At 31.4% G+C, this 20794-nt stretch overlaps 1 protein-coding gene across 2 annotated transcripts; it reads right to left on the reverse strand.

Moving 5' to 3' along the window:
- Nucleotides 1-466: 466 nt before the first annotated feature.
- Nucleotides 467-3374, reverse strand: LOC115718425 (serine/arginine-rich splicing factor SR45a). Of its 2 annotated transcripts, XM_061110680.1 has the most exons (8): nt 3185-3348; nt 2883-2926; nt 2652-2674; nt 2474-2560; nt 2270-2378; nt 2016-2165; nt 1516-1579; nt 467-1427 (listed from the first exon to the last, which is right to left on the reverse strand). In XM_061110680.1, the coding sequence occupies exons 3-8, from the start codon at nt 2672-2674 to the stop codon at nt 688-690; spliced, it is 1173 nt and encodes a 390-aa protein (XP_060966663.1). In that variant the 5' UTR covers nt 2883-2926; nt 3185-3348; the 3' UTR covers nt 467-687. The 2 variants fall into 2 exon arrangements, with proteins under 2 accessions (XP_060966663.1, XP_030503062.2); XM_030647202.2 differs by lacking the exon at nt 2883-2926 and having other exon boundaries at nt 3185-3374.
- Between the last annotated feature and the right edge of the window lie 17420 nt (nt 3375-20794).

Below are 20794 nucleotides of genomic sequence, written 5' to 3' on the forward strand. Positions count from 1 at the left end.
AGCGGCAAAATTTAATATATTCTATTACCAAAGCTTTGATTATTGTACTTTTGAGATTTCTTGTTAGTCAAGGTTAGTCTATCTATTAAACTAGCCATCAAAACTAGAACAAAGAATTGATTCTACTGTTATTAACATTTGGAGCACTGTTTGTAACCTGTAGTTGCTGGTTAATTTGTTTAGGTGCTGTCTCGGTTGCAGCTGCCTTCTTTTGTATTTTGTCGTGTTTAAAAATTCTTCCTTTTCATAAAAAAGGAAAACCATATATCTCAATTTTAAATTTTTATAATCTTATTTAAATTTATAATCTTATTCAAGATTGGAGATACCATCAATTCAAACTGTATTTAATTTGAAAGTACTATTTTTATCAATAGACATTTTTGTATCTTTTAAACCGGTCGGTAACTACTAGTGTTCTAATTTAGCATTTCTTCCTAATATATTATTTATCGACGACGTAAACTAGCATAAAAATCACAATTTACACTCACTGATAGGAAATTAAAGTCTCAATATGTACCAACATTGTAACTAATATCAGATCATCCAAACTCCAAACTCCACACGACCACACTAAGCTGCTCATAATAATGTCACTACTACACAGAAAAGAGCAACGGCAAACATAAGCTTCTAAGATAAAAAGTCTAACTTTCAATTGGATCACATGGCCTGCTCCAATCCTCAAGATGATGGAGTAGTTCTAGGAGTGTTAGACCTCGAAAACGATCTGGAAGTTGCACTTGCACTCCGTCTTTGACTCCTGCTTCTAGAGTAGCTAGGTTTTTTCCCAGTTTTAAAGCTACTCTGGCTTGGGGAAATACTTCGGGAGCTACTCCGCCGATCTGATGAAACGCTTCGGGAGTAGCTCCTCCTAGAAATCTGTGTAGGTGAGGGACTTCGTGAGTAGCTCCTCCTAGAAATCTGTCTAGGTGAGGGACTTCGTGAGTAGCTCCTTCTCGAGCTTCTCCTCCTCACCCTTGGTGACACACTGGATGATACAGAACGAGAACGGTAACGGTGCCTCCGTTCGTAGTAATGGTAATCTGGTGAGTAGTCCCTGGAGCGATACCTCCCAACATAATAACGGCCATCTGGCGAGTAGTCCCTCCGATGATACCTGCTTCCGTAATAATGACCATCTGGAGAGTAGTCCCTTGAATAATAAGGAGAGTAAGACCGGTCATGGCGGCGTGGTGACCTGCTATAAGGAGACCGTGATCGAGAATAGGATCTGTATCTGTATCGCCTATCATACGGTGAGTATGACCTGCGCCTGTGTGATCTTCTACGTCTGCAATCAGAAGAGTAAGATCTGCTTCTGCTTCTGTCAGGTGATGCTCCTGGAGAGCGACTCAGACTCCGTCTGTAAGGAGAATAGCTAGGAGATCGACGAGGAGAGTAGCTTGGAGTTCGTCTCCTTCCTGTAACAAAAAAAGAATAGATCAGACCACTAAAAGTATTGAGTTAAGCCAACTGTAATTTGAGATGTAACAAATGACAATGACTTACCACGTATTGTTCTTAAGCCAAGATACCGCCCAGGAGTTGGAGTACGCCCCCTTCTTCTCCTAGCCTGAATACAGCATAAACGAATAAGACAAAGAGTTGCCTAGCTACTCAGAAAGAAAACAGAACGACAATACAACAATATAAACTTGAAACTATAAAAGCCTGTTATATCATTGCTACTCTATGGAATGAAACTGAAATAGCAGAATACATAATTAAAAAACAAAAAAGGAGAGAAATGCAGGGCATACAACCCCATAGTCTGATACTTGATGTTGTATTTGATTTGTTTGTTTAGTTGAGGTTTTGATTTTGGTGAAGAGCTGCTAACCTGCTGCCACAAACACTTCAAGTGGAACAAGCAAACAACTCAAATAAAAAAATAACAAACCTTTCGGAAACTCTTGATACACAACTTGTAATTGAGCGGGATAACAGTTGAATTAGGTTGTACAACAAGTAACAAGTGGTCAAATTATTAAACATGAAATTGTTTTTACCTTCTCAACCGTAATTACACGGCCTTCAAGTACAGAACGGTCCAAGTACTTAATACAGCGCTCAGCCTCTTCAAGTTTTGACATTGTGACAAATCCAAAGCCACGGGATTCTCTTGTCCATGGATCAACCACAAGATGAACATCCACCACCTGAAAAAAAAAAAACATCAATAAAACAATGAAAGAATAGTTTTATAAAACAAAATTCCATAACTAGAAAAAAGATAAAAGAAAAGTCAAGCAACCATTCATACCGTCCCTTCAGATGCAAAATGCTTCTCGAGATCTATCTTCGTGATCCTAGGTGACAACCCGGTAACGTACAAATTGTTACCCGGATTCTCAACATCACTCATTGGACTCCTGCCAAACAATATACAATAGAAACAGGTATAATTATCGAAACATCAAAGTAAAGCCCCGTATAAAAGCAGTTTATATTTAGATAAGGGTATTACCTTGATCGACTTCTCGACCTTGATCGGGACAGAGACCTCGAGATGGACCGACCGTATCGCTTGATCGGAGATGGCGAGCGAGAATACCTGAAATATTATTAAATACAGACTCATAAGAAAACGAAAGACCAACCAGTAAACCTCGACAGAATAAAACGTCCTCAAAAACAAAACGCACCTTGACCTTCTGGAGTACGACATCTGCCAAAAATATGAAAGCTTGTTAGAGAACGATCGCCAAATATCGTGTGTGTACTAGAACAAATTATATCGAAAAATTTCATAATTTTCTACTTAAAAATTAATTATCAAAATTGATCTTTCAAGGATGAAACGAAAAGATCAAGAAAGAAGAGTTGTTCAGGGTTAAGAGAAGTATCCTTAAGAAGAATTTGCCTAGAAAACGTACTCTGCCCTCTGAACGAAAATATGAAAAATAGAAAATGTTTATAGCTGTTCCCATATGCAAAACAAGAAAGAATTGTAGTAATTAATATGCGAATTTTCCAATCACAAATCATACTCAACAAAATAGCAATTACAAAACGGTATACAGAATCTTCTATTGTTTGGGAAGGCAAATTCGAAAATTTTGCTTATGAATTTCAATAAATATATACATCTAAATCTAATAACAAAGTGTGGAAATTAAACTATCAAACTCGTAATAATAATAAAATTACGATATCAAAGTTAGAAATAAAAACTCACCACTGCAAAGCAATGAAGAAACAATTGAAGAAGAATTCAGAAAGATTTCCCTAGCTCCGCAAACCTCGAAGCGAAAAATACCAGTTTAAACGAAAATTGGACACTTAAGAGAGGCGAAATTGATTTTATAGGTGAAATTCAGGGGAAGGTTCTGGAGGATCGGACGCCAAAAAACATTAAAATATGTTTTAATATTTTAGCGGCCCTGGCCCTGGCCCTGCCTTTTATTTTCCCTGTACGGAAGATAAAAGGTCTTGCCACGTAGTGCATCTCAAGGGGCTTTTGGTAAAAGCAGTTTTATCGCGTTTTCTGGTAGCCCGTGATATGAAACAATGAGATCCGACGGTGTAAAATAAATCAATCACTATTGTATGCATGCATCCGTACATATGTAACGTGGGCCCTCAGATTTGTAACGACACGTGGTTGATGCAAAGAAGGCTCATTTGGTTTGTAGGGTGAATTGTTATATAAGATCATTTCTAATGAAATATCTACAATTAGTAAATATCTCGCGTTTTGCGGCGAATATATAAAATATTTTAAATTATATATAAGAAAAATAAATTGTGTACTTTAATTAATAATAATTATTAAGTAAACTTATATTAAAATTTTTATTTTACTATTAAAAAATTTGTTACATAAATACTTAAAATATTAAGTTTATTACTATTTACTAATAAATATCGAAATTTGAAAAATAGTAGCATAAATCTTCATTTATGATTTAATTTTTATTCTGATGTGTGTGTTAAGTTCTGAGTTTAAATTTTATTGTATGTGTTTTTAATGTTTGAGTTTTAGTGTTTTATTGGGTTCTAATGTTTGAGTTTGTATTTATTTTTATAGATTTTGAGAACTTGAAATTTGATATTGTTTCTATTGATTATTGGGAATGAGAGTTTGATTTTTCATACGGGAATTAAAGTTTATCTGTTCATTTCATTGATTGAAAAATATTAGTAGAAAGTTTATAGAATACTTGACATTAAAATTATCATTTCAAAAAAGACGTAAAGTAGGCTTTTGTTAAAAATTAATTAATATTCTTTAATAAATAGTAATTTTTCCTCCCAAATTTTGACATGTACTAAATTGTGTCCCCTAAACTTTTTTGGCCGTTAGAAATTCCCCGAACTATTGAAATTGTTAAATTTAAGGATTTTTGTCTAATTTTAGTAAAAAAATTCTAACAATTGAGATTTATTAAAATATCAATTTATAGATTTATTCTTTAATAAAATATTAAAATTGAGAGTATTAAGGAGAGAGAGAAAAATAGTTTAGAGTGATTTTAGAATATATTGATTATAATAGATATTTATAATAATAAAAAAATCATGATTACACGTATGTAGTTTTTTTTTCAATTTAAATTTTTATTTTTTAATTAATTAATAACATAATATTATAAACTTAATAATATATATAATTTTTTTAAAAAAAAGATATCATTTAAAAAAAAATAATAACTACAATTTAAATTTTTATTTTTTAATTAATTAATAACATATTATTATAAATTTAATAACATATATTTATATATATATTGATTTTTTTTAAAAAAAAAAACATCCTTTTTAAACTAAAAAAACCAAAACGTGACAATTGATTTAAATTTAGTAATTAATATTTATAAAATTAATAAAAAATTAAAAAATGAGAGAATCAAGGAGAGAAGAGATAGTGCCATTTGTAGTGATTTTGTACCGCCACATCACTGCCTCATACTTCTCCTTTATATATATATATATATAGATTTATGTTAAATTTGAAGAAAAAAAAACGAGTTTATACTCTAATTTACTATTTATAATTGTATTCTAATATATAAAATATAAAATAAATAATAAATAATTATATTAATAGTAATCTAATATTTTATTGAAAAAATTTTCACATTCCTCTCTCACCCTCCTCTAGCCACAAATTTAGAAAACTGAAGCCGTTTGTGACTCCGATCGAGTGGCTTATTTAGCTTTACGATTGAGTTTTATCGCCCTTAAAATAATAAAAATGTAGAATTTAAAACACAAAGGATATAAAATTTTCTTTTCATTGTCTATGTCTTATATTTAATTTAAGAATAAATTATTTGTCTTGACTTTTGTCATAGTTGGTTAGTCTATATGTTTTCAGTTTTTTCAGTTATAGTTTGGTTTTGAGATTCATGGCGTCATCTAGTAATCCCAACAACCCTCTCTACGATATTGTCCTAGATGACGAGATTGAAGGAGGCCTCGCGTTGCAAGAACTGGGCGCAGGTAGAAAAGAGGAGTTTGTATTCAATTGGAGGTTGTGCTTGGTTGGAAGATTTATCACGGCAGGAGTAGTTGATTTCTCGTCGATGCGACAGACACTGGCTGTAACGCCCTGTCCAACAGGGACGCCACGTGTGTGCAATTTAATAAAATAATGATATTTATATAATATGTAATTATACTAAAAGTGTGGGTAATTAAATTTTGATAATTAAAATTCAACTTTTAAACTGTTTAACAAAAGATAAGTAATATGGACTACGGGGTTCCCCTGTTTTCAAAATATTCACAAACTGGTTTCAAAGTATTTTACAACATAAACTTTATACTTCCAAAATACAATCAAAATAGAGCATCCTGTTTACTGGGCCGTGTCACTGGGGCTGGTATGTACATTGCTGCTGCGACCACAAACTCATGGTTGCTCAACTTTTGCCTTTCCTTTACCTGCACCATAAAGCACCCGTGAGTCACAGAGACTCAGCAAGAAAAGTAACCAAAATGTTAACTGAAAATAATTATCAATTTAATCTCATACCAATATGTTTACTCATTATACAATATCATAAAGTATTCCTTTACACATTACACATTCATATTACACAATCTTAGTACTTTATAAAGTACCCCTTTTTACCACTCGTTAACCACGAGCTGAATATGTCACTATCGTTGCCCGATAAAGCAGACGATAAGTAAGAAACCTAACCGCGGTTTCAAGAGTAATTACTCGTAACGGTAATAACCGTTTCCAACCCTAGGTTATAACCTAGGCTTATTAAATATTTAATCAAAGTCTTGATAATAATCAAGGCCACTTCCATTCAACCATTAATCTTTAACCACATACGGTGCTTACCGCTTTTCTTACCTTGGTTCAGAAATCAAGAGTACGGGCCGACCTGAGTGGAAAACAAGCTAAGCAATTCCGGTCCTATGTCATGACAATTAAAACTCAAATGAAAACCTTAATCAAATTTACGATAATCAACTATTCTCTGGCAACCGAACACACCCTACTTTCCCCGCATCAAACTAGCTTAACCATCTCTAAAACACCCTGAATTCCACTCCGAAAGACACCCCGAAACAGATCGGACTTGAGGAGAAAAACCCAAAATCCCCCTTTCCTGGGAAAAACGGTCGGCCGTTTTTCAGACACCCAGAAAAACGGCCTGCCTTTTTTTCCTGGCAGCCATGGTGATTTCTGGTTTTTCACCCCAAAAACCAATCAAACCTCCACCAAACCTGCTCAAACCTTCCAAAACAGTATAATATAGTAAACATGACATAACCCAACAACCAATTCATTGAAATATATCCATTTGCTCAAAATCACACTTCAAAGTGAAGAAAACTCAACTTTGGTTTCAACAAACCAAAACCAATTCAAGCAGCCATGGAGACCACTTAAAACCATTCCCATCATGCTCAAAAACCTACCCTAAACACACCCCAAACCTAGTTTAAGTCCTACAGTAACAAAGAAGTAAAACCCTACTTCAAAACTAACTCAAAACTAGGATTTTCAATCCAAAAATTGTTGAGAACTTACCTTGATTGTTTCTAGGTTGGACTTAGGTTCTACAAGCTGCTTCAATTCAAGTGAAATGGTGAGCTTTCAATCCTCTTGCTGGCTGGTCTTGGTTCACACGAAAGGGAGAAGAAGAAGAAACTTAGTTTCTTGCCTTGGAAGCTATTCCCTTTAAATAAGGTTTCATGCATCTCATTTCATTTCTTTTTTTTTTCTTTTCTTACCAGCCCAAAAATAAAAGGGACACTAAAACATAAAAGAAAAAGACTAATTTACCCCCAATGAAAAAAAAATAAACTTTAAAATAACCTAGGGCATTTTTGTAATTTTGCTAATCCATTAAACCGACATTCTAAAATTTCTAACCTAATCCGGAATATTCCCAAAATAATTCTTCCATTAACGTCATGACATTTCTGACCACATCGCTAAATTTCCACAATTACCGGGCCCAAAAAAAATATTTTATTTTGAAATTGATATCTGCGGTACTCACATATCCCAATATAATCTCCGTAATTAATAAATTACGCTATTTATTTCATTGAGTAAATTCTCAATAATTACCCTAAGCAAGATCAAAATCTTACTTCGTTACCAAAATAATTACATATTTAATAAAATATATCTATTTAAATATTATTTATTTTTCGGGATATTACACTGGCAGCATTATGGAAACCTGGTAAGGGAGTGTATATAAAAGAACTGGATGCTAACCGCTTCCTCTTTCAGTTCTTTTACGAAATCGACATTAAGGGGGTGTTTGAAGGCAGTCTGTGGTACTTTAACAGAAAGGCGTTGATTATCTCCTGTATGAAAGAAGGTTCTAACCCCCGGTTCATTGCTATGAACACGTTGGGTTTATGGGTTCGGATGCATGACCTTCAAACAGGGTTCATGACATCCACAGTTCTCAAGGTTGTGGGAGATTATATAAGTGTGTTTGTCGAATCTTGTCCTAATAACTTTATGAGAATATGGAGGGATTACATGAGAGTTATAGTCACCGTTGATCTGTCTAAACCATTGAAACGACACATGCAACTCCGTAAGATAGGAGAAGAGTGGATATGGATCACTTTCAAGTATGAGAATATCCCTACCTTTTATTTCATCTATGGACTGTTAGAACACTCGGAGAGATACTGTGAGAAGTTATTCGACACTCCTATGAATGAAATTACGAAACTGTGTTGTGAATGGATGAGAGCCCCGCTTCGACGTCGAACAAAGCTTCTTGGAGCTCAATGGATGAGGTCTGGGTTTAAGGGTGGTGGAGCTAATTTTGCTGGCGGCCAGGCGACACTGGTTGGTGGCTCCAATCAACATTCAGTGCTCCTAATTTTCAGGACACTAATGTTATGTGCATGGATCGTGAGAAGCAATTAATGACATATATGGGAATTGATTCTGGTATTGGTCAACTTAACCATTCATTGTAACATGTGGTGAATGAGTTGGCAAATAACAACCAATTTCTAAAAAAGGTACTCTCAATGTGGAATCTAAAAAAAAAGGACTAATTATGACTTGGGCCAAAATGAAGCTATGTGTGTAGAAACAGAATTGGGCCTTGAGTCAAAATGAAGCTATGTGTGTAAAAATCGAATTGGGACTTGACCCAATTTTATTTTTCTTTGTGAGGTACTATGTAAAAAATAAAAAGTTGATATAATTAAAAATGTTATTGGATTTGAGGGCATGTTTCAGTAGGATCTCAAGGACATAGTGGTGGACTTGCCTTTCTTTGGAGGAATAAGGATGAAGTTATGTTGAATACATTAAGCCCAAATCATATAGATATCATTATTTTTGTACCCGAATGGCCAGAGTTTTGACTTACAGGATTATACAGTTAACCAAATCGATTCAAACAACATCTTACTTGGAAGCTTATTGGTGACCTTGTTACTACATCTCCATTACCATGGTGTCTAATTGGAGATATGAACAATGTTCTCAACCAAAGTGACAAAATGGGGGGAAGACCCTATCCTAATTGGCTCATAGAAAGTTTCCGAGGAGTATTAGATAGTTGCAAATTGATAGATATGGAGTAGGGAGGCTATTCGTTTAAATGGGAACGAGGGAAAGGTACATATAAATGGGTAGAGGTTCTGCTTGATAGAGCCCTTGTCACTCCAAGCTGGCTGGATAAATTTCAAGGCGCTTAGCTCTTATATCTTGAGGTTTCTACCTCAGATCACTGCCCAATTCTTCTTGCTCCAGTTGTGCAGCTTGAGCATCCTTCATGTCAGAGTTTTAAGTTTGAGAACGCATGGCTCCGAGAACCAATGTGCAGAAAGTTGATCGAGGTGTTTGGCTGCTGAATCATGAGTCGTCCCTTGATGCAAAAATTAAAAAATGCTCTAAGGTACTGGCCGATTGGGGAAAAGACATTACTGGAAATTTTCAATCGTGGATTTCTCAATGTAAAAAGAGAATTCGTCTACTAAAGGGTCGTTGTGATGTCAATTCGGCTCAGAAGTATCAAGAGGAGAACGAGAAACTTTTCGAGATGCTCACTCAAAAGAAGATATTTTAGAGACAGAGATCAAAGTAACTATGGTTGAAGGAAGGGGATCATAACTCAAAATACTTTCACGCAACTGCCAAAACAATAAAACGCACAAACCAGATGAATTCTCTTCGTAATGAATCTGGACAAATGGTTAGTTGGGACAACGAACTCCAAGAAGTGATGGTTAATTACTTTGAGCAATTACTTACACCCTCAGATACAAGATGGAATCAGGTTGTTGATTGTATTCCAACAACCATTACCCTCATACAAAACTCATAACTTTTGGCACCAGGACAGCGAAGTAAAGAAACCCTTGTTCTAAATGCACCCAGATAAGTCCTTGGGACCGGTTGAGATGAGTCCTGGTTTCTATCAAAATTTTTGGAGCATTGTGGGTCATGACATGGTTCAATTGGTTAAAGATTTCTTTCAGAATGGGTTCTTTCATGATCATTTGCCTGATACCAATATTGTTCTAATGCCAAAGAAGAAGCAAGAATCAATGACAGACCTTCGTCCCATTTCACTATGCAACTCTTATAGAAAATTGTCTCCAAGGTGCTGGCCAATCGAATAAAGTCAGTTCTTGATCAGGTAATATCTGAAACTCAGAGCGCTTTTATCCTTGGATTGATTATTGATAACATTATAATTTTCTTTGAGATAATGCATTACATGAAGAGAAAAAATGCAGGGAAGAATGGTTATATGGCACTAAAACTTGATATGAGTTAGGGGTGTTCATCCAATCCAATCCGCACTATTTTGCTCATAGTGCATCTGATCCACACAATAGCTTAAATCCAATCCAATCCAATCCACAAAAGTACGGATTGGATTGATTATTTTGGATTGGTTACTTTTTCATATTAAATTATTTAATATTTAAAAAAAATTATCACATAACTAGCAACAAAATAAAATAAATTATTGTTATTTTATGTCTCTAACAACGAATTAAAATAAGTAAACTAACAAATTTAAAGAAAGAAAAAAAATTGTATGTATAAAGAAATGTTTAATTTTGTTTTAAATTGTATGTAAAAAAAAATATATATAAGAATGGAATATACATTTGACCTATTAAGTTTTGAAATATAATTGTATTATATGTATTAGACTTTTAAATTACTATTTTCTTTACATTAAAATATTAATTGTATATATAATTTTTTTTATAAATATGTGTGGACTGGATTGGATCGGTTACTTTTACTGTTTTACATGTCAATCAACATCCAATTCGCACAAGTACAGATTTTAAATTTTCCAATCCAATCTACACATTACGGATATCCGCACTTTGCAGATTAGATTTGATCGGCTATCTTATGAACACCCCTATCTGAGTAAGGCATATGATAGAGTTGAGTGGGGCTATCTACAAGCAATTCTAAGGAAAGTGGGTTTTGATGAGCGCATAGTTTCTCTACTTATGGTTTGTGTCACTTCAGCCAGATATCAGATTTGTCATGCCGGTAGAATGTTTGGTTCCATTATTCCTGGAAGAGGGTTACGACAAGGAGACCCATTGTCCTCCTATTTGTTTATTATATGCACTGAGGGCTTCTCTGCACTATTAAAACATTACGAACAACGTCATCTCTTACGAGGTATTCAGGTTACTCGTGGTGCACCGATGTTGTCCCATATAGTTTTTGCAGACGACAGTTATATCTTTTGCAAGGCTAATGAGGGAGAAGCAACCAATGTGTTAACACTATTAAATGTGTTCGAGCAAGCTTCTGGTCAAAAGATAAATTTAGATAAATCTTCCATTTTCTTCAATCACAATATTGATGTCCACACCCGTGATGCAATCTGTGGTGACCTAGGAATTCATGAGGCAGATGATCACAGAATTTATTTGGGTCTTCCGAATATCATTGGCATTAATAAATTAGAATGAAATGGAAAATAAATAATTTCATTCTATTCCTTTATTTGGTTACATATTGAAGTATTGGAATAATATTCTAATGAAATGATCTTTCTACAATTTTGGTGGAATGACTATTCCATTTTAAAATAGAAGAAAATATCATTCAAATTTATGAGAAAAAAATTAATTATTTTTTTATTAATTTTTTGATGCATTTTAAATTTTATTCTATTCTTTTTCTAATTCCGTTTCCATTCTCATTGTTATAATTTTGGGATAAGATGAATGAGGTTCCATCTCAAAACCAAATGACAATGGAAAGAGTAGCTCATTCCTCTTATATATTCTATTATCTTTCCACACATTAACGATGTGAGACTATTTAACTAATAGGCATTGGCATATTAAATAAAAAAACATTGGCATATCAAATAAAAAGGGCATAAGTGTAATTGTAATAGGGGTATTGTTATTATATATAGGACTTAATAGTGAAGGAAAAGTGTGTGAAGAATTTGGTTCGAATCCTGAGTTTTAATGAAAGCCATTCCGCCATTGTTATCTAAACACTACTGCTCTTTATGTATTTTCTGCATTTGACTAATTCTGATAGAAAAATTCCTATTACTAACATCCCCCCAAGATGGTAGCTATTTTATTTGCTCACCATCTTGGACAACTCGATCATAAGCAGGTCTTTTTTTATGGCTCACTATCCCTGATCACAAGTGGCTCTTTTTACTTTACTTTTTAGATCATTAATTTTTTTTGGTGGCTCTTTTTATGTTTTTTGGCTCATTATTTCTAAATCACAAGTGACTTTTTTGACTTTGGCTCTTAGATCAATTTTTTTGGTGGCTCATTTTTTTAACTTTTTGCTCTGATACCATGTTAGAATTTCGGAATAAGATTAATGAGGTTCCATCTCAAAACTAATTGATAATGGGAGGAGTAGCCCATTCCTCTTATATATTCAATTATCTTTCCACACATTAACAATGTGAGACGATTTAACAGTCATTCCTATTCTTATGTTTTCATTCCTCCTACCTAAATGCCACCTAACTCTTTTTTGAATTATAGATTTTAAACAACTTTATTACCTCAATATTTTTACCAATATATACACAATAATGTTTATTGTGAATCATATATTATTTATATATATTATATATTTAAAAACAAAAGTATATATAAATAATACCACATTTTCTATATAATTAAAAAAATATCAAAATTTATTTCTACAATTGCATTTTTTTAATAATTCAAACATCATAATATCATTTGTTAAAAAAAAAAATCATAATTGTTGGGTTTTATGCCCTAAATAAAATTCTATTTCAATGTAATCCATTTTATTCAATATCAATAAAGAAACAGAAGTATTTTTCATTCATTTGTATGTTTTGGTTCACCTTATCAATTATTTGTCTATTTGATTTATAAATTCATCCAAACCCTTTTCACATACTTGATCCTGTTTATTGTGTTGTCAACACAGTGGGAAGTAAACATGACTATGTGATTAAAGATTCCTAGATTTATCATAACACTGGGGTTTTACTGATATGACAATCTACAACAGAGTTTACTTGCATTTGGAGAAATGCTATGTTCTTTCCAGAGCATTGGTTAAAGTAAAGCTTGGGTTGGATGCATGGAGTATGCATCGGAAGGGACCGATATTGAACTTTGACATAGAATTATTAAACTTACCGTAATATCTATTCAATTTAATATCACCTAGTTGATCCTAGATCGAATGATCTTAATCCTGATATGATTAGGTTCAATCTCAAGGGTGTTATTCGTGTTCTTTGATTTGTTAGTTAAGCTTACTTTTGGGTCAGGGTGATACGTACATTTTGGGAACACGGTAGTGCAATTGAGTGGGAGCGCTAACATAAAAATGGAATCTATAGCTTCTATCTGGCAAATAGAAATTAAAGGATGATTTCCTTCGAGCTTAACCAAACGAAAATAAATGGTGGAGTACTCATTTCACTTAGCTGAAATATCATTTATACGGGTGTTGATCGAGGTTTTCGGCAACCAATAAAATAATAAGAGTTTAGGGAACTATAAGAAATTAAGAGAGAGAGATTTTTACGTGGTTGGGCGTTAATGAGCCTTAGTCCACGAGTCTGTATATTTATGATTGTATTTAATACAGAGAATGTTCTTGGTGAGTATTTAGTCTTCTTGTACTTATGCAACCCAGAATTCTCGACCCCCATTAATGAGCTTTGAGGGGGTATTTATAATGTTTTCGTAAGGTGATCCCCAGAATTAAGGTACATGTATTTCTGTAATTATCAATAAAGTTGTGCATTCCCAATGAATATACCATGGGTAATGCATGGTCAAATCCCTAGGTGTCGTAGGGATTTTATGAGGGCTGTCCTTATTTCCTTTTGACTGATGTGATTCTTCACAGAGTAGCCGTCATTAGACTTTATTGGTCATAGCCTTGTAGGTGCAGATCGGGGGTTGTGTCGTCAGACTTTATTGCGTGTGGTGTTGGGTTTTATGCCCTAAATAAAACTCATTTCAATATAATCAGATTTGTTTATTAATATAGATCAGAAATAACATTTAATGTTGCATGGTTCACATGATTTATTTCATGATTATATGTACATAATGTATAAATTCATCTGAAACCCTTTTCACATACTTGATCCTGTTTATTGTGCCGTCAACACATTGGAAAGTAAACATGACTATGTAAATAAAGTTTCCTAGATTTATCAGACACAGGGTTTTACTGATATGATAATCTACAACAAGAGTTTACTTGCATTTGGAGAAGTGCTATGTTCTTTCCAGAGCATTGGTTAAAGTAAAGCTCAGGTTGGATGCATGGAGTATGCATCGGAAGGGACCGATATTGAACTTTGACTTAGATTTATTAAACTTACCGTAATATCTATTCAAGTCAATATCGCCTAGTTGATCCTAGATCAAATGATCTTAATCCAGATATGATTAGGCTCAATCTTGAAAGGCTATTCGTGTTCTTTGATTTGTTAGTTAAGCCTACTTTTAGGTCAGGGTGATACGTACATTTTGGGAACACGGTAGTGCAATTGAGTGGGAGCGCTATCATAAACATGGAATCTATAGCTTCTATCTGGCGAATAGTAAGCAAAGGATGATCTCCTTCGAGCTTGACCAAACGAACATAAATGGTGGAGTACTCATTTCGCATAAGCTGAAATATCATTTATACGGGGTCAAGTGTTTTAAGGAATAAATACATTGTAGGGTGTAACGGTAATTTAATCCCTTTACAGTGTAGATCATTCATATAGAGGATCATTGATCACATTAGGATTATAACAATGGATAACTAATGATGTGTCTATATGGTGGAACATATAGAGCATTCTATATACTGGGAGTGCAATTCTAAGTTCTATGCGTGGATTCAACGAAGAATTAATAAGTTAGTGAATTTTAGTGCTAAATTCTTGATCTACTTATTGGAAGCTCGGTTATATAGACCCATGGTCCCCCCACTAGTTGAGATAATATTGCTTGTAAGACTCATGTAATTGGTTTTGATTAATCAATTATAATTCTCAAATTAGACTATGTCTATTTGTGAATTTTTCACTAAGTAAGGGCGAAATTGTAAAGAAAGAGTTTATAGGGGCATATTTGTTAATTATGATACTTTGTATGGTTCAATTAATAAATATGATAAATGACAATATTATTTAATAATTATTTATAGTTATTAAATAGTTAGAATTGGCATTTAAATGGTTGAATTAGGAAATTGGCATTTTTGAGAAAATCAGATACAAAAGGTGTTAAAATTGCAAAATTGCAAAAAGCAAGGCCCAATCCACTAAGTTTAGGGCCAGCCACTTTTGTAGGAAATTTAAACTGATTTTTTCATTATTTTAATGCCATATAATTCAAATCTAACCCTAGTAGGAATGCTATAAATAGATAGTGAAGGCTTCAGGAAAATTACACTTTTCTTCTGACTTTTTCTATTCAGAAAAACTGAGCCTTGTCTCTCCCTATCTTTAGCTGACCACTCTCTCTCTCTTCTTCCTTGATAATTTCGAAATCCTTAGTGTATGAGTAGTGCCCACACACATCAAGTGATACCTCAATCATAGTGAGGAAGATCGTGAAGAAAGATCATCAGCAAAGGAGTTTCAGCATCAAAGATTCAGAGAAAGAGATCCAGGTTCAGATATTGATAATGCTCTGCTACAGAAAGGAATCAAGGGCTAGATATCTGAACGGAAGGAGTCATATTATTCCGCTGCACCCAATGTAAGGTTTCTTAAACTTTATATGTGTTTATTTTATCGTTTTAGAAAGTTCATATTTAGGATGTTAATAAACATACTTGTGAGTAGATCTAAGATCCTGGTAAAATAATTTCCAACAACTGGCCTCAGAGCCATGGTAATTGATTTACTTACATGTAATTTGGACTTTAAAACGATTGTTTGTATGTTCTTTGGATGGTATCATGTTGTATTGAGTGTTATTTGATGATTGATTGATGATTGTGAAATTTTCGTGAAAAATAATTGTTATTTCGGTTCTGGCATTATTTTTATTGGATAGTATGGAAAAAATTAAGCAAGTTAGCCTTTTACAGAACTCAATTTGGATTTTATTTGAATTAGTTATGATTTTTTGAAGATTTGACAAAATCGGGGCTGTGCTGATAGTTTCTTGCGATCGCAGAACTGTCCGTACAGTTTCGAATTTTTTCAATTTTCTTCAATTTTTCATACTTTTTCATGGAATTAACTTCCAATTTTTTGTATGGTTTTGTATATATACTATTTCTATTCCTAATTCAATTCTAATTATCATTTTGAATTAATTTAAATTTTTTTTTAATTTAATTCAAGATATTAGTGAAATTTGAATTCGAATAGAATTAGTATTTATCTTTTTGCTTAAAAATCTATCTTATTTTTAAATTTGATTATATTTTTTTTAAATTTAAGGTCAGATTTTTTAGATATTTGTAATATCTTTTAAGATATTTATAATATCTTTTAAGATATTTAAGATATTTTAAAAAAAAATATCTTTTAAGATATTTATAAAATCTTTTAAGATATTTTAAAATATCTTATCTTTTAAGATATTTAAAAATATCTTATCTTTTAAGATTTTTTTTTAATCTTTTTAAGATATTTTGACCTTATTTAAATTTAAAATAGATATTTATAATCATGTAATTTTAAATAGATATAAGATAAAAAGTAGGTTTAATTTTAATTTTTTTTTTTTTTAAATTCCCAAATTAATTTTTTTTTAAATTATTTTTCGAATATTAAATTTTTTTTAATTTAATTATTTATTTATTCGAAATTATTTATTTAAAATTAAATAAATCCTACTTCCAACTATCCAGCTAACCCTGTTGCAGGAGTATGTGTTTTAACTTATGTGTAAGTTTTTCAAAACCTATTATTACTTGATTGCAAATAGCCATGGTTACCTTTTGCCAGATCTAATGATCTGATGGCTCCCTTGGTCAAGATAATAATTTGTAACAGGTATAATTTACAATCTTCTTTCATCTGTGTATGACCTAGCAACATGATAGGACCCATCCAAAGTGTGCCTGTGTGAGCCTATGTGTTTAATTTTATTATAGATGCATATAGGTTAATGTTGCTAAAATAAATTATCATAGTTCTTGATAGGATTTATTTAGGCCCATTTAGTTTTTGGGCCTATTCAATTAATAACAGTTGTTCTTATTAAGGTTAAATTCCTCTCTTTTGGGCCTTGTGTGAGAGTTGGGAGCCATAGAAGTGGGTACGACATACTGAACCCAGCACCCCCTCACACAAACCACCCCAATTGTGAAGGCCCATTTGCCTGATTTGAATGACTGTACTAGGTTAATTACACTAGTTTAACCTAATAAAATTGATTAGCAACATAATTAATTTCATTTATTTTGAAATTAATTTAAGAAAATTATAGTTTAAAGAATTTTTTTATTCTAAGCTAAACTATATGTATTTTCTTGTATTTAATTAAATATAGAATTATAACCATCTAGATTCTTTCTGGAACTTAATTTAAATTTTTCATTAAATATTCCTATTTAAGTTGATATTTAGTTATCTTCAACTAACCAACTTAAATCTGAATATCTTTTGAATTCAAAATTTCAAAATTAAGTTGAGGAATTTTAGGCATTGGTTATTAAGATTCTTTAGATATTTTTTAAGTTAATATCTTTTCAAATATTAACTTAAAATGGAATATTTTTGAATTAAGTGGTTACAACTTAATTTTTGATATTTAATTAAATTTAAATTTGAAAATATTTAAGTTCTAGATTTTTTCTAGTACAACTTAAATTAGATATTTTTTCAAATTTTGTGGAAAAGATACTTAGTCAAATAAGATATTTTCTAGATAGTTATTTCTAGACTACTTATTATTTCTAATATTAAATAGGAAAATATTATACATTGTGAAATTAATTATTTAAATAATTAATTTTGGTACAATTTATTTTAAGTATATTTTTCCTGGTATTAAACTAGAAATTAATAATTAAGCCTTCTCTACACTTAATTATTTATTTCTTGAATTTAATACATTTAATTAATTTGAAAATTAAATATCTAAGTTGATTTTTATCATCATACTTAAATATTTCTTTTTCATGACATTTAATTAAATAGAAAATTATTTTTAGTTGAAATTTAATTTTTCAACTAAATTTAAATAATTTTCAAAAATATATTTTTTCTTTATTTTATTAATCAATTTTCGAAATTGCATTTCTTAAATGCTAGAATTTCGAATTTTATTTTAAAAAATAGATTAAGTTGTAAATTAATTATTTTAATTAATTCTTGGATCAACTTAAATCAATGATTTTTTTCATTTATTGATTAATTTAAAATAAATTGAATTAAAGTATATTATTAGAAATTGAATTAATTAGTCAAAGAAAAATCTAGATAGATGATATTTTTGCTTGAAGTATTTTTCTAGTGTATTTAATTAAATAGAAAATTAATATTTAAGTTGATTTTCATCATCATACTTAAATATTTGAAATTTTTCTTATATATTTAATTAAATAGGAAAATTATATTTTTTGTTGTAAATTAATTTTATTAATTAATTTTGGGCCAACATTAAATTAGAATAATTTTTCCAGGATTTATTTTTTATTTTAATATGCATTTTTCGAAAATTGTATTCTTATATACTTTAATTTTTCGAAATGCAATATATATTTATAGAAAATTAAATTTGAGTTGTAAATTAATTTAAATTAATTTTGTAACAACTTAAATATTTTTTTCTAAATATTTATTGGAAATTATTACTAAGATGGAAATAATTCATGTTATTTTCATATCCATCTAAGTAAAATTTATAAATATTAAATTAAAATTTATATTTAGAATTTTTCATTCTAAATTGAAGATTTTAATTAAATAAATATATATTTAAAATAAATAGAATAAATAAAGAGAATAAAAGAAAATACAACTCTTTTCAAATAATGAGCTTTATTATAAGATATTCGATCTCCATTGTTGGTCTTACAAAAGTTAAATTTTTTCAATATAACCTCGAGACGCTAGACTTCGTCCCCCTATGGATGGTTATTCGTTGAACGCATTTAACACCGTAAGATTTCATTTGATAAGTGTTTTGTAAGTTTTCGTCTCTATTAGACTCTCCCCTACGGTGACTACTTAGAGATAAACTTATGAAACATGAAACAATGGTGGAAGCTCATAAAATGAGAATAACCTTGACTCTCGCCTACCGGGACAACGTTGGATTCTTATTTTGATCGAATAAAAGGTTGCTAGAATGGTTTCTATTTTAGATGAAATTTGACAATGACTCTATTCAATAAATGATGCTTTGACTCTCGCCTACGGACACTTTGTATCGAGTTTATTGAAAACCATGGAAATTATTTAGGATTGTATGTTTTAGTATTTTCACTAGTCATTCCTACTTGCTTTAATATGTTTATAATTTCTGAATTGTGTATGAATTTATATTGAACCATGTTATTTTCTGTTATTAAGTTGTAGTTTAATTTCGAATCTTCATTGTTGGTCCAACATGTTTGTTTATCTAATGAGATAAATCCCTAGTGGATTTTCACCATTAGACATACATAATAGTGTAAGATCTCGAAAAGATAAATATTGTATATGCGACATCTAGCTGTTCATCAATTGATGACACCTTAGACTAGTATTTTTACGATATGAAACAAGAAGATTGTATAAATAAGATTACTTTGACTTTCGCTAATCGAAGCATCGTTGGATTCTTATTTATAAACGAAATTATCCTAATTCCTCTTAGCTTATTCATTTTGAATTAGCTTCAAAACATATCATTGGATGAATGGTCTATAAATCATTTCATGTCATTCTATATTTTCTCTTAAGAAATTAAATGATGTATATGATTATAATCCCGAAATTCTATTCCCAATTGATATAAATCCTCAATCCTAGAAATCTCCTACTTGTATGGGCAAATCTGACTTAGAGTTTGTATTAGTAGTGGTGGTCCAGAAAGAATTACTCATTATATTTGGTTGAATTTAAGTCTTTGACTTTAATTTTAGAATCCAAACGAGAAATTTTCTTATATTTCTAATTCCGGATACAATACGGTTACACTTTCTCAAGTGTTTAATATCCATCTTTTATTAATGGATTCAAACCGTATGGAATATGAGTTAGGTGATTCTGTGACCAGATCCACTTGCACTATTCTAAGAACTCTTTGATGTAACTAAACCTATGTCATCAAAAGACACTACCAAATTTTTTTAATCTATGGCATTTGTATCTTGTTCATAGTGAATTTGACATGATCAATCTCTGCAAAGAGATAATATGCCTATATCCACTGAAAGTAGTTCATCTCATTCGCAGATGGATGTACATTCAGGGGTGGATATGAGTTTTTCGTTGTATTCTTAAGACGATAACTCTAGATTATACCTTTTAGCAAAGAAATTTGAAATGTTTGAAAAATTTCATTAATTTCTAGCAATGGTTAAAACCATTAAGGTAAGTGGTTAAAGATCTTGCGAACTGATAGGGGTGGAGAAATAGTTAGTAGATATGCAGTTCAAAGATCATTAAATTGATTTTTGAATTATATCCAAACTTACCTTCCCAGAAATTTCGATTTGCATATTGATGATTAGTTACTAGTCGTTGCCTAAGTCCTTCTATGGTAATACAATTTCAGAATGATGTAATGGTTGTATACTTAATGTAAATCATTACTAGATTCATGGATGACCTAATCAAAATCTTAAGAAAGGCTAGAACTGTTAACCATGGTTTGTTAGCTTTTCTAAGTGATTAGGGGTGGACCATCCCATTGT

This window comes from Cannabis sativa, chromosome 2, assembly GCF_029168945.1.
Source record: "Cannabis sativa cultivar Pink pepper isolate KNU-18-1 chromosome 2, ASM2916894v1, whole genome shotgun sequence".
Lineage (NCBI taxonomy): Eukaryota > Viridiplantae > Streptophyta > Magnoliopsida > Rosales > Cannabaceae > Cannabis > Cannabis sativa.